The sequence below is a fragment of the Botrytis deweyae genome, assembly GCF_014898535.1.
Source record: "Botrytis deweyae strain B1 chromosome Unknown BDEW_045, whole genome shotgun sequence".
Taxonomy (NCBI): domain Eukaryota; kingdom Fungi; phylum Ascomycota; class Leotiomycetes; order Helotiales; family Sclerotiniaceae; genus Botrytis; species Botrytis deweyae.
In genome coordinates this window covers 156862-170764 of record NW_024066252.1, presented here as the reverse complement: position 1 = coordinate 170764, position 13903 = coordinate 156862, and the positions used below count along the sequence as shown (strand labels likewise).

The window sequence follows — 13903 nt, the reverse complement described above, 5'->3', positions numbered from 1 at the left end:
CAAACTATTAGTACCTGGGCACGAAAATCAAATGGATTTATCCCGAGCCTAATAGGACGTATTGCTCCTTCGGAGGAAGATTCGGGTCCGCCCGATGTGGTTGAATATATACGACCGGAAAATTTGATGGCATATCAGAAGTTGATTAATGTTTATATTCATTAGAATTTTCTATAAGGATATTTTTTGAGAGATTCAGACGATTCATGAAATTGAAGTATTTTTCGTTACAGTAACAACAGTATTTCTTACTCGGCAATCTTTAAACGTATATAAGGTTCTATGGTCCAGTGTATAAACCTCAACTCTCGCTCCTGAGTACCCATCATTGTCTCAAGACCTACACTGCAATTTGATGCTTCTCCTGGTTGTGATATTTCAAGGTCGATTCGAAAATATGAGGATGACTACCGGATGCCGGATATCGGGAATTCATCGGTCATGTACCCCACAAAGTCCAGAAGTCTTGATGTCAGTTGTAGGGCTAGTGCTGGCTAGTTACCTGGTAGTCAACTTTAAGTAGTAGGATGATTTTTCCTCTTTTCATTTCTTCCCTTTTCCTTTTCTTTTTCTTCTTCTTCTTTCCATCACTCAATCATCATTCCAACCAACTGTCTCAATTCTCATTTCATTCATCCAATTTATCCCATCTCCATCTTACATCTCATCCACTCCAGGGATCTCTGGTGCACAACAAGAGCATAGAAGCCATCATGTTTTCAAAACTACGATCCAAATTATCTCGTGTCTTAAGTCCGGATAAAAAAGAAGGCACGATTTATCAAAAGGTCAACGATGCCGAGAAGGAAGCCCAATCCAATCGCAATGACGAAACGAAGAAAAACACATACCAGTCTTCAAGAGAACGCAATAGATCCATCGACAGTCTAGAGAGAACACGTTGTCTCCTCAATCTAATGAGGCATAATGTCAACGATGCCGAGAAGGAAGTCCAATCCAATCGCAATGACGAAACGAAGACAAATACACAACAATCTCCAAAAAAACGCGACACATACGTCAACAGCCCAGAGAGAACACGTTGTCTCCTCAATCTACTGAGGCATGATCCGAGGAATGATAATCTTCCACCCTACTCCTCCACTCAAACATCACGTCCGAGTTCGGGACTTCCTAGTCAACAAAAACCATCCATCAAGGGAAAAGAAATTAAGAATGACAGGCCTCCTCCTTACGGATTACCCGAGAACATGAGTTCGGCATCCCGTCGCCAGTATATCAGGGGTTTAATTGATAGAAGAAAAGCCGAAATCCAAACTTTGGAACAACAATTAGAGGAAGAAACTGGAAAAGCAAGACCTTCATCTACGGGTACAACTTTGCGGGTCGGAGAATCTTCGTCTATACATGTTACTTTGCAGAGAGAAGCGGCACAGGAAGAAACAGGGGAGGAAGGAATTCCGAGTACAGTTTCATCTTCTCAGACAAAAGGAACAATGCAAGATATGGAATATTATATTCAATATTATATTCCAGACTGCAAATACCGGGGTGCACTTGCAAGAAATATGAAGCGGTTGCAAGAATTGAAAAACGAGACAAATTTGGCAAAAAAGGAACGCGAAAGATCGAGTCTTGAACATGACTTGAGTGTAGGAGGAGATACCTTGATCTACTGGTGTGGCCAGCGAAAATAGATACTTGAAACTCGAAGTACATGAGAAACTATCTCTCTATTGTTCCCACCCACCCGGTTTCGTCCATTTTCTATCAAGCAACTTGTTTCGAGTATTGGCAGAAAGACCGAATTTCCAATCCCTTGGCCAATATTCTCGCCAAAAGAAAGTGGTCAGTCAAATCTTACACCTGTCTGACAATGCATGGACAATTGCGAGTTTGAAATTCGCTAGGGGATTGGAATGTTGAGTCACTACCTACCTCTTTGGACATACTATCGAATGATGTCTCATTCCACTGCCAATACCCCTTGGCAATAGTTCTCCTAGATGGTTCTAGATCTTCACGATGTCCGTTAGATGCTTGCTTCCTTTGTCATTATTGTTCAGATGGTAGAGATGGCTCTCTAGGACATAATTCCATGCGCTGGAGTTGCGTTATCTGCCATGATGATGTAGGTGATAGAGGTTGCTCCTTTGTATGGAGTCAATGCAGCTCTACCCTTCAGGACTTATGAATGTATGGTGGAAGGGACTAGCAAGGAGAAAGCGCGAGTATCAGCGGCGGAGGAGGTTTTTTTGATGTTGTCGTGAAAGCCAGTGCGGCGGTGGGAGCGCAGCGGTATAATGGGAGAGTTTGAAAGCTTTGGAATGGAATCAGAAGATTCATGAATTCGTCATACGTTTGGAAAGGAGAATGTTCTAAACATTGAATTGACATTTTTACACCGTCTCTAAGATCAATGTAGATTAAATCGAAGGGGTTTAAAAGGAGTGACAACTCATATGTGATTTGATGCGAGAATTTGCTTTGCCGTGTAAAAATCAAAACATGGAAGCTGAATCTTCACATTTGACAATTGAATCAACGACATGGCGATAGTTTTGTGACCCTAAATTCTGAATCATTTAGAACAATTCTTGAAAGATCTGGAATATCCAATCGATTCGAAACAATCAAACCATTTGAACATTCCAAAAAGATTGAATGAACAATCCCAATCCGTGAAGCAACTCAACACCTTATATCATCCTCAATACCCCAACACCAGCAAAACCCCCACAACCGCATGTACAGGCGCATACCCCCAATGATCGCCCTGTCCCCCTCCAGCCCTCCAACACACCCACCCATCCACAAACGCAACACCACTCCCCGCAACCACAATCCAGCCTAGTGTTTTGTAATTGCGATGGTAGGATGCGGCGTGCATGGCGAGGGCCCATGAAGATGTCGCGTGCGCCGTAGATGGTTAGGAGGGATTCGAGGAGGATGGTGTTGGAGGGGCTTTGTGGGAGGGAGGGGGATAGGGAGTGGTGTAGGGAGGGGTAGAATGTGAGGGCGTGGAGGGGGCGGAGCATGGCGTTGAGGCCGAAGAGGATGAAGATTGTTCCGAAGAGGGTGGGGAGGAGGTGGAGGAGGGGGGTGAGGGTGAGGGAGAAGGTCATGGTGGGTGGTTTGGGAGGTGGCGGTTTGGGAGGTGGTGGCTTGAGAGGAGTTGAATCGGCTGTTCGGAGGTGTGGAAGTTCTGGATGGTATTTAGTTATCTGCAATGTTAATTCTGATCATGTTTAAACAATAAAGTTCAAATGATGAAGTTGTGCAGCAATATACAAAGCTTTCAATCGGGCGTAAGCGCCAAGATGTCGCATGAGACAAAGACATTTTCAACATTGAGCTGTGTTGTAGTCTGATTGGCAGCTCGAGAGATATCCTATACCTTTGATGGATATGAAGATATGTTATCCTCAAGACGACGATTAGATTGTCGTTTGAACTTGCTAGGTAGATGGTACGTCGTAGGTATTGTTGATTGATGGTGGTTGGTTCCAAGCCGGCCGAGCAATTCCATCACCCATGCAAAGCTTCTTTCTTATCTACTGGAGCGGAGATGACCCGAATGGATTAACCATCAGCGACACCACATTGATTATCTCCTAGAGTGCGTGTTTACGGCGCCCTCGCTTAACGGGGATCTATTGACCAATCAGAACATCAGAATCTTGAGAATTCTTGTCATTTTAATACGTTTTTTTATAATAGTTATTTAATACTTATTATTTTGATAAAAACAAATAGTATATTCTTTGAAGTTTTATATAATCTTTTATTCATACTTTTTATTTTTAATAAATATCGAGTTTTTGATTTGATATATATTTTTTAAATATAAATTATATAGAAATTATTTACAAATATTTTTATTTGAAAGAATGAAATATAATAATATTTTTAAAATCATTTAATTATTATTTTGCAATTCAAAAATTATAAGATATAATTGATATATTTATTATTACTTTTCTAATAAATTTCAATTTTCAAATATAACATTGAAATCTTTATATATAATACTATTTATAAAACTATAAATGTTCTTATTCGGTATACGGACCACTTTGGGCGCCATAAACCCGCACTCTAGGGGATGCAAATTCCGAATACATCAACCACTCCCGAGGTCTCCATGGTAATTACATTCACCAATGCAATCCTCGGTCGTGGAAATGTATGGAAATGTATACGATATATGTATGTATGACATATGGAAACTGAAGCTCTTAATACTTTGCTATCCTTCATCCAAGTATCGTAATGTCGTAGCTTACACCGCACCATCAATTGTCGACCTTCCACATCAAGATTGGAAAAGATGGAGAAATGTATCGCCACTCCATTTATCCATGGTACCTTACCTTCACACGATACTACAAAAGGAAGGTTGATCGTTGCCAAAACCTCGCTACACGAGCCGATATGCATTTTCAATTGATAAGGTGTGGGAGGACATGGGGACATGGAGTGAATGTTACTCCTTTTGCCTGTTCTGGATATGAGCTACTACCCTTGAGCTACTCTGGTGAATACAAAGCTAAAAGCTAAAAGCTACCTAGGTAGATGGAGTATTCAATTGGGAATAAATATATGTATGTATACCCCTCATTCCCACCTCCTCTTCGAAAGTAGTTGGCTTTTCTCTTCACCTCCATCAACTGCAATCAATTAGCAATCATGGTCACTTCAATTGCTACCTTCGCGGCATTTCTGGCTGTCGGATTGGTATCGAGCTCTCCCATCAAAGCTCGTACGCCATATGCGGTGAAGGAAACTCATTATCCACCACCTCAATGGCAAAGAGTGGGACCTGCTCGTTCAAACCACATGATCAATCTTCAAATTGGTTTGAAGCAAGGTCAATTCGATGAATTGGAACGTCATCTTTATGAAGGTATGAATACTTTGTTCGAAAACCAAGGGAGTGAGCAATTGAGATTGAAAATCTACTAACAAAATCATAGTCTCTGATCCCGATCACCACCGTTATGGTAAACATCTTAGTGCTGATGAGGTGAATGATCTTGTTAAGCCTTCTGATGAAACTCATAATCTCGTTCATGAATGGCTTCAAGACAACAACATTGAACCAGCCTCTCTCGAATACAGTCCAGCGAAAGATTGGATTAAAGTTACCATCTCCATCGAGGATATTGAAACTCTCCTCGACACGGAATATTCAACATATCAACATGAAGATGGAGAATACATCGTTCGCACTCCGGAATGGTCTTTACCTCTTCATCTCCACGATCACATCGAGACAATTCAACCCACCAATTCTTTCTTCAAACCACGCCCTGTAGCAAAGACCATGAAGAAAATCAGTGAAGCCGCAGAATATCAAGCATTAGCACCATCAAACTACAAACCTCCTACCGTTGGACAAACTGCGGCTGATGTATGCAACGTCTCCTCCGTAACCCCACTTTGTCTTCGAACTCTTTACGGTACCGTAGACTACAAGGTTCAAGCAGCTGGCAAAAACAAGATGGCTCTTACAAACTACCTCGGTGAATCTAACAATCGATCTGATACCAAACTCTTCCTCGAACAATACAGACCCGAAGCAGCATCAGCGGCATACAGTTTTGATGTTCAAGTCATTAATGGGGGTAACAATGATCAAGGACAAGAAAATGCCACAGAACTCAAAGCTGGCAAAGATCTTGAGGGCAATTTGGATTCGGAAACTATGCTGGGAATTGGTTATCCAACTCCATTGATTGCTTACACAACTGGAGGCTCACCTCCTTTCACCCCAGACGAGCAAACACCTACTGATACTAATGAGCCTTACCTTGATTGGTTACAATATGTACTCAGCCAAAAGAATCTTCCAGGTGTTGTCAGCAACTCATATCAAGATACTGAACAAACTGTTCCATACTCTTACGCCGTTTCCGTCTGCAAAGGCTTTGCCCAATTGGGAGCTAGAGGTGTTTCCGTTCTTTTCGGATCTGGAGATAACGGTGTCGGAGCAGATGGTACATGTATTTCGAATGTAGACAACAGCACTACTTTCCTCGCCATGTTTCCTTCTACTTGTCCTTACGTTACATCAGTCGGTGGAACCAAATTTATCAACCCAGAAGTCGTAGCTACCGATGCCCGCAATGGATATGTCTCCGGCGGTGGATTTTCTCGCTACTTCCCTCGTCCTTCTTGGCAAGATGCGGCTGTAAAACCATATCTCGCCTCTCTGCCTAAGAATATCACAAGCTTCTTCAACGCGACCGGTCGTGCCTTCCCAGATATCGCTGCCCAGGGATACGCTTACATCACGGTTTGGAACGGCACTACTGTTCATCTCGATGGAACTTCGGCTGCTACTCCTACTGCTTCGGCAATTCTCGCTTTAATCAACGATGCGTTGATTGCAGCGGGAAAACCAACACTGGGATGGTTGAACCCGTGGTTGTATAAAAAGGGATATAAAGCATTCACAGATGTCACCATTGGATCTGCAAGTGGATGCGGTACTAATGGATTCCCTGCAACAACCGGCTGGGACGCGGCGACCGGTTTCGGTACTCCTGTAAGTTTATGTCATTTTTATTTTTCCTCTCCTTTTTCTCTTTCGTCGATTGATTGTTAGAAATGTGAAATTATGCTAACACAATACCATAATAGTATTTCCCCAAAATCAAAAAGCTCCTCGTGGGCTCCGGCGCTCATGGATATAACTGACGCCGAGGTTTATGGCCCTACCGCGGGCTGAGTGCGGTTACTTGGGGACTTATGATTTATGTTGGGATTTGATTTGATTCGATAATATCGTATACATACTAGGTAGTATACGGATATAGCATTTATGATAATGAAGAATTGAAAATATTTACAGGCTTGTGTGTGATTATTGACTGTGTGATTATGATTGGGTAGATGTTGTATTTAGTTTAGATACCTACCTGTTCAAACTTCAGGAAATAAGAAACTTCTACAAGTTAAATATACCGTGCGATTTTTAGTTTTCAGCTTGGAATATTTGGAATATGGAGTTTGGAGTTTGGCATTTGAGATGGAGGTGGAAATTGGTTCGTGGGTTGATATATACGGGATCGGATTGGAAGTGGGCAAGTTAGTAAGTAAGTAAGTAAGTAAGTAAGGATAGGTTTGATTGGATTGGTTGTGTTTATTTGATCTTGCGTTTTGTTCTTGGATCCTGTTCTCGTGATATTTATTTACCTACACACAGCTTCAAACCTTCTCCTCCCCCTTTCTACTCTCCCCCTCTCTCTCCCCCTCTCTCTCCCCCCCTACAACAACATCCACCCACTCCCCCTCCCACCCCACCAAGCCCCTCCAATCCCCCGCCCCCAACTCCTCAAACCTCCTCGTGCGCACCCTCTCCCCCCCGGTCTCCACCCCCTCCACAAAAACCACCGGACTCCCCCTTCCCCACGGCCACCCCCACACGCCCCTCATCACCGGCGTATCAACCTCCACCCTCACCTCCCCCATCAACCCCCCTCCCTCTCTACAAACCACCACCCCCACATCCACCCGATCCGGAATCCCGCCCTTCGTCAGCTTATTCTCGCGCACATCCCAGTACGCTGCATCCCAGGTGGAAGAGCGGGGACGCGACCAGAGATTTCCCACGAGCGCGTAGCGATGCGTGAGCGCGAAAGAGGATTCGTGTGACAAGGAGGTGGAGGGACCGAGAGTTGTAGCGCCAAGAGGAACCTGGAGGGAGATTTCCCCTGTGAGTTTGCGCGTTTGGTGGGTGGTGCTGGGGAGGCCGTAGATTTTGCGGGGGGCGAGAGCGCAGATGGAGGGGGTCTGGGTGGGTTGTTTGGGGGGAGAGGAGGAGGGGGGAGAGTAAGAGGAGAAATTCATCTTTACACTTGCGTTTTTGAAACGGAATCCATGGTCGCCTGAGCGGAAGATGAATGTGAAGAGGATGAGGGTAGCGGGTTGGGAGTGGAATGTCCCGTGGCAGACGGTGGATACGGAACCGCGGACTCCGGCGTCGGAGAGGAATCCGATGTCTTTCTGGGTGATGATTGTGGAGCGGGGGGAGGGGAGTTCGTAGCGGATGGAGTAGGGAGTGTGGGATTTGGGTGAGGAGGCGGGCGCGTTGAGTCGGATTTTGTGGGGTGGGTTTGGCTCCTCGGTTGGGGTTTCTTCTGGGGGTGCGGAGTAGGATATTGATGATGCTTCTGGGATGTTGATTGGGATGATTGAGATTTCTTCTTCCGGTCCAATTATTTCCTCCCCCTCTAATTCCACAGGCGCGGAATACATTTCTCCAGATAAATCTGGGACATCGATCGGAATGAGCAATACATCGTTTTCCCGCTCGCCAATCTCCTCTTCTGATGGTACGGAGAAAGGTACTTCAGCGGGTTGATAACTTTTCAAGAGATCTTGTGGAGAGAGATAGGTGGCATGTGACTTATCCATATTTTCAGCTGGGGAAAATGGTGAGTGGGGTGGAATGGGTTTATTGGGACGACTTGTCTTTGGGAATGAATCTTGAACTTTGAAGGGTGGAATGGATGGAATGATATATTGAGTCCAATAGATACTAAGTACCTATGTACGAGTATGTATCATATATGATTCTGGTTACGAGAAGCTGATATGGAGGCTGGATGGCTAAAAAAAGGGTTGGAAGCAAATTATAGAAAGATTGACGTCATGGGACATAACGCTAATGCATGAATTAATTAATACAATAGGTATTATGAATTGAAGCTATTCCCACGTACACAAATACCATCGCACGCAATAAAGACGATGTGTAATTGTTAAGTTTCATTTATTAATCGAGGTTTCTTATATTTATATAGAACCCCTTGAAAACAATGTACTACAAAGAGAGCGTAAGAAATATAAATAGCGAGCCGATTTTGTACACACCTCAACTGTTTTGCAAAAATTGGATCGAATTCAATGTCAGAATCTTAATCCTTGGATGCATAATGTCCATGATCAAACGTTCCAAAGTCCCAAAGGGGCGATCCTGCTGGATCCCTTGCTTTGAGCACCGGTGTCGATACTCCTACTGGAAATAGACAGGCCCCATAATGTGATGTATACTTCCCCTCTTCATCTCTCTCCGCCCACATGACCTCTGGAGAATTCTCTTTCTCTCTCACAAATGCAACGATTCCATGGGAAACTCGAAAGGAATGGAACCAATCATTATGCCAGTTGTGAAATTCGATAAAGCCACCTCCCATATGATACATTTTCAGGCCGTAGAATCCGGCGACAACCTACGGGATAGTTAGTATCCGATGAAAGATATAAAGACAAAACAGGTTCTAAGATGACTCACACTATTAACCATTTTGATGGTTTCTGGGTCTCGTGTTCGTTTTAAAACGTACATCAGCCATTCAAGTGAACCGCGGTATCCCCAACATGGAGTTGTTAATGCGCATTGTACATGTACCTCAAAACTCTCAATGTTTTCTGGAGTCCATGTTGGAAGTTCATCTACACAATCAAGATAGTCTTCCGAATCAAGAATAGCAGTTCTCTCAGCACCTGCGACATAATCAATTGGAGGATGGATTGGGCGTGATGGTCCCATCCATGCATCCCACTCTGCATAAAAAAGGGCGTAAACTCGTTGACTAGCGTTCATCTCGCGATATGGCATCAGAGCCAACGCGGTGGGTGTGTTTATTGGTAAGAAGCTCTTGATAGTATGTTTTGTATCGAGCATAATCCTTAATAAGCCAACTGCTCGAGTGTTCTTAGGGTCCACCTTCACTCTTCCATTCTTTCGAAAATGTTCGATTTCACACTTCTCTACGATTTTTGCAGAGCCACAGCATGCACAGCTAAGGTTTCCGAGCTTATGCGAGCCAAAACAATAATCCAGGATCCTATCGAGGAACCTCTTCCCAGGCACTTCGTCATAATCTAACGTTTCAAGTTGTGTGGTATCTTCAGGACGAACGCCAAAAAATTTGATCAAGCAAGCTTCCACCGCGATTTCTAGCAATGGTGCCGGCCAATAGTTTGGTTTGTCGAGATCGACCCAGATCTGACGAGGACTTAATGTAGGTTGACTATGTCGTAGCTCTTTGATGTCTTGAACAACCTTTCTAAGGTTCAGCTTGTTGTTGATTAGCACTATAGACTCCATTCCTTCACCTAATTTCGAGGCTAGAAAAGTGCTATCTTGGGTATCATATCGTAGAATTTCGGTTTCCTTCCACCACCGGTTTTCTTCATTCTTCAACTGGATAGTCTCTGCCAAAGGATACCCATTTGCTACCAAACAAGCCTCCACAACTATTTCTTTCAATGGCATCAGTCCATTTGGGTTTCTATTCAGCTCTCCCCAGATCCAACGAGAGCTTGAATCAGGGTTTTGAGACCACAGGTCATGGATCTCTCCAAGAACCCCTCTTTCTAAATCCTCGACTCTTTTTTGAAAGTTAGGATTGGACACGAGATACTCGTACCACTCTGTAATCCCGGTTAGCAAGTCAAAATGTGCATCTTTAAGATCAGACCGTGTCTTCCATGAATGATGGCTTACTTTTAATAAATGCAGAAGCAGCTAGTTCCTTTTCCACTCGATCTCTTTCGCTCTGCCGCACCTGGCTCTCATGAGCCTTCATTTGAACTGTTTTCTCTAAAGGATAATCAAACCCCACTACCATCCAAGCCTCTACAACGACTTCTTCCAATGAATTCTGACTATCCAGCTCCTCTTTAAGACGTCGCCAAATTTGACGAGGGGTTAATTTAGGATTCCCTGAGCGTAGCTCGGCAATGCGTCGAAACAATAATTTGTGGTTTAAAGTCTCATATGTTCGTCCAGGATTCATATCTTTAAGTAGTTGGAGAACCATATTTCCGCGTGTTGTAACAAACCGTTCGATCTCCAACGGTGTAGGTCTGGAACCCAATTCTGTATCTTCAGCACCGGGGTGTATCTCTTTAGATTCAGACTGTATATCTTCTGATTCAGACTGTGTATCGTTGGAGTCAGACTGTATATCTTCGGACTCAGACTGTGTATTTTTTGTAACCGGCAGTATAGGTTTGGTGCTAGTGGATTTAGTCTTAAGTAATTCCATGAGAACTTTATTCTCGCCCTCTAAATATTCAGATTCGGCTTTCCTGGCCTTTATTTTGACAGTCTCTTCTTCAGGGTAATCGAAATACGCTACCAGACAAGTTTCCACCGTAATTTCTTCCAGTGGTTTCTGCCTGTCCGAATTTTTGGCTAGATGTTCCCAGATTTCGTGGGAATTTAATGAAGGTTGCTGGGAGCGTAGTTGTTCGATCTCTTTTCGGAGATCTTCGAGAGTTTCTACATTGATAGCCATGTTTCCGTTTAAGATGAATATTCAGTCGGTCAATGTAACTAGGTGAATCAATAGTGAAGGTTGATTGCTTGCAGACGTGTTTTCGATGTGAAGATGTTGAATGAGAAGAGAGGTTTAAACACGAATTGAAGGTATCTATGAGTATGAAGACCATGAATGTGAAGGAAGGTCGATATGGGAAGGTCTCAACATGGTAGCCATAGTGATGTAATACGATTGCGTATCAGAGGAAAGTGCGATCAGACTTTGAAATTTCGGTACTTACTATTAAACTAGAATGGCCTGAAAAACAATCTGGGCTGCAAATCTGCTTGGATGAAACCTGTAGCCATATCTTGTACGCAGCACCGAGTATATTTCAAAAGCTCTCGAGACGACATCCCGTTTAGATATGAGAGCGAGCAGGTCTTGCATCCCATTGAAGTATTGGTACTTGGTCGAATGAAAGATTCGTGGGCGACTTCTCTATCAGGAGTGCGGATTTGCAAGAAAGGGAGGACCAGTCGACCAGGTCAAAGGTGATCAAGATAGGCATCTGCCTTCAAGCATCAACTATAATCATACCTCATGAGGAGCCTAACTCTCCCATAAACTACATGCCATCCTCAGCTGAATTTTAAAATCATGAAGCAGCACAAGAGAATGGGAGACCTCAGAGGGATAAAGTGTATATTCCATCACACTTGCGACGAGATGATATGATAAGTTGCTATAATTGCAAGAAAGACCTCACAGAAAGAATGAGCAGGTATTAGCAAACAAAATCGATAATTCTCAACTCAATAAAAGTCGTTTGCGGTTGGATATACCTAGTATTCTTGAATATTCAATGTTTGTGGTTGGGAGAAGGAACGGTTGCTTTGAATCCAAGACATGTGTGGCTGGCGGCTTGCAGAGCTAGCGGCCGTTGCAGAATCTTGGCCTCCGAGCTTCAATGAACATCAATTGTTTACCTTCGATCCTAAAACAATCAACCTCAAGTCTGGCAACGACTTCATCAAGTCTGATGTATTTCCCTATCGAAAGAATAGGTACATATCCAAACTCGCCTCCTCTGGCCTTTTGCGCATTCATAAGATGGATGCATACCTCGGCATCGGCAGAATGGGTAAACAGATAAAACTGGTTACTTATCTCACCACAAATCAGACCACTTGTTGTAGGTAAGTAGAGACGCAAAGAAACAGGTGAGTATCATGAAAGATAGGAATTGGGAGGCAGATCTTTGTGCTCAAGATACAAGAACAAAGCTATATCATTTTCAAGAATGCTAAACCATAGTCAAATCTTCTTCCTGCATCTATCAAACCACAATTGAAGCATCAGCGACAACGACTATCATCACCGCAATCAATCCAAACATCGAAAAGCCACATACCATCCTACAAACTACGAAGAAAGTCCAAAATGATATTATTTGAAACAGATGCCTCGGTTTTTGAACTGCTATGGGATCTCGCCCTGGCATTCTTTATTGTCCGCATCGCATTCATATATTTTATCCTCACATATCTATCGTCTCTCTTCTCATCGTTCATTGTTCTGAATCAAGTCATACCATATAACCATCTCACGGCTCCAGCCAGAGAACTTATCGCCTTTCCAATATATATTCTTACGGTGGCGTTGTGGGCGAGGACTGTGATTGTATATTATGAAATACCGCGCGTGCCAGGATTTAGGATCGCGATTGGTTTGGTCGCTGGATTCTTTATGGTGATAGCGGAATTAGTGGGGGGTTTCGTGTTATGGGAAGAGGGATACAAAGAATGGATTTGGGAGACGAATTTACTTGGCGCGGGGTTAGGGATGTTGTCATTGATACTATTCGAGGGGATGCCATGGGTATTGATGCTGCTTGAAAGGAGTGAGATGAACGAGACCACTCATGGGCATGAAGAAAAGCCAATTATAAGTGCTGTGTAAGTGAGCTTTCTTCAACCTTCGGAATCGAGTCCGTGGGTATTGGCTAACCATCAATAGCCCAACGATTGGAAAGACGGAGAAAGTGAACACTGAAGATAAAAAGACGAATTGAGGTTGAGAGATATGGCTATACGCTGGAGCGTCCTCATGGGGGCAAGATATCTCGAATTGGTTTTCGCTTAGTGAAGATAATCCCAAGTTGGGCCTGGATTACGTCTACGCAATCATTTACAGCATGCTTCAAAGCAAAACTGCTTATCGTCTTTGTGCGAATTAAAAAGTCCTAATTTCGGAGTCATGTACGAATGATGTGGTGGATGATGTGGTGGAAGTATCCCATCAAATGTCAGCATTATTACGTCCCTGCTTCTTTGGGCGACGAAGTTTCCCCTATCAGGATCATCACTGTTGTCATGTCTGGTCACAAATCCGTCGTCAAATGACTCGGAGATGATTGTATCGTTATATGGGTTTATTCATTACGCCGCCTCGGAGAGTAAGAATCCCTTGAGGCTTGAGCTACCTCGGTTTCTGACTTGGGCCCCTGAGACGTCGATCTCACTTCTACTCGATCCTCCATTTCTCGTGTAATAGCAAACTGTGTCTGTTATCTACGCTGTGGATTATGCAGTATACGTTTCTTGCAGGACACAGTAAGGAGAAAATCTTCTATATAATGTCTCGGCTTTAGATGATGTCGG

General features: G+C 43.5%; 6 protein-coding genes across 6 annotated transcripts; 3 read left to right on the top strand and 3 right to left on the bottom strand.

Annotated features, from left to right (window-relative positions):
- Positions 1 to 713: 713 nt before the first annotated feature.
- Positions 714 to 1658, top strand: EAE98_011201 (uncharacterized protein; the record flags this gene model as incomplete). Its single annotated transcript, XM_038958823.1, has 1 exon — positions 714 to 1658. One exon carries the CDS (start codon positions 714 to 716, stop codon positions 1656 to 1658), a length of 945 nt encoding a protein of 314 aa, XP_038804827.1.
- Positions 1659 to 2660: 1002 nt separating this feature from the next.
- Positions 2661 to 3303, bottom strand: EAE98_011200 (uncharacterized protein; the record flags this gene model as incomplete). The annotated part of the gene is made up of 2 exons (XM_038958822.1): positions 2661 to 3185; positions 3253 to 3303. 2 exons carry the CDS (start codon positions 3301 to 3303, stop codon positions 2661 to 2663), a joined length of 576 nt encoding a protein of 191 aa, XP_038804826.1.
- Positions 3304 to 4650: 1347 nt separating this feature from the next.
- EAE98_011199 (uncharacterized protein) lies at positions 4651 to 6663 on the top strand (the record flags this gene model as incomplete). Its single annotated transcript, XM_038958821.1, has 3 exons — positions 4651 to 4867; positions 4938 to 6511; positions 6607 to 6663. 3 exons carry the CDS (start codon positions 4651 to 4653, stop codon positions 6661 to 6663), a joined length of 1848 nt encoding a protein of 615 aa, XP_038804825.1.
- Positions 6664 to 7173: 510 nt separating this feature from the next.
- EAE98_011198 (uncharacterized protein) lies at positions 7174 to 8382 on the bottom strand (the record flags this gene model as incomplete). Its single annotated transcript, XM_038958820.1, has 1 exon — positions 7174 to 8382. The coding sequence occupies one exon, from the start codon at positions 8380 to 8382 to the stop codon at positions 7174 to 7176; it is 1209 nt and encodes a 402-aa protein (XP_038804824.1).
- A 503-nt stretch (positions 8383 to 8885) lies between these two features.
- Positions 8886 to 11276, bottom strand: EAE98_011197 (uncharacterized protein; the record flags this gene model as incomplete). Its single annotated transcript, XM_038958819.1, has 3 exons — positions 8886 to 9200; positions 9263 to 10407; positions 10481 to 11276. The coding sequence occupies 3 exons, from the start codon at positions 11274 to 11276 to the stop codon at positions 8886 to 8888; spliced, it is 2256 nt and encodes a 751-aa protein (XP_038804823.1).
- A 1407-nt stretch (positions 11277 to 12683) lies between these two features.
- EAE98_011196 (uncharacterized protein) lies at positions 12684 to 13314 on the top strand (the record flags this gene model as incomplete). Its single annotated transcript, XM_038958818.1, has 2 exons — positions 12684 to 13198; positions 13260 to 13314. 2 exons carry the CDS (start codon positions 12684 to 12686, stop codon positions 13312 to 13314), a joined length of 570 nt encoding a protein of 189 aa, XP_038804822.1.
- Between the last annotated feature and the right edge of the window lie 589 nt (positions 13315 to 13903).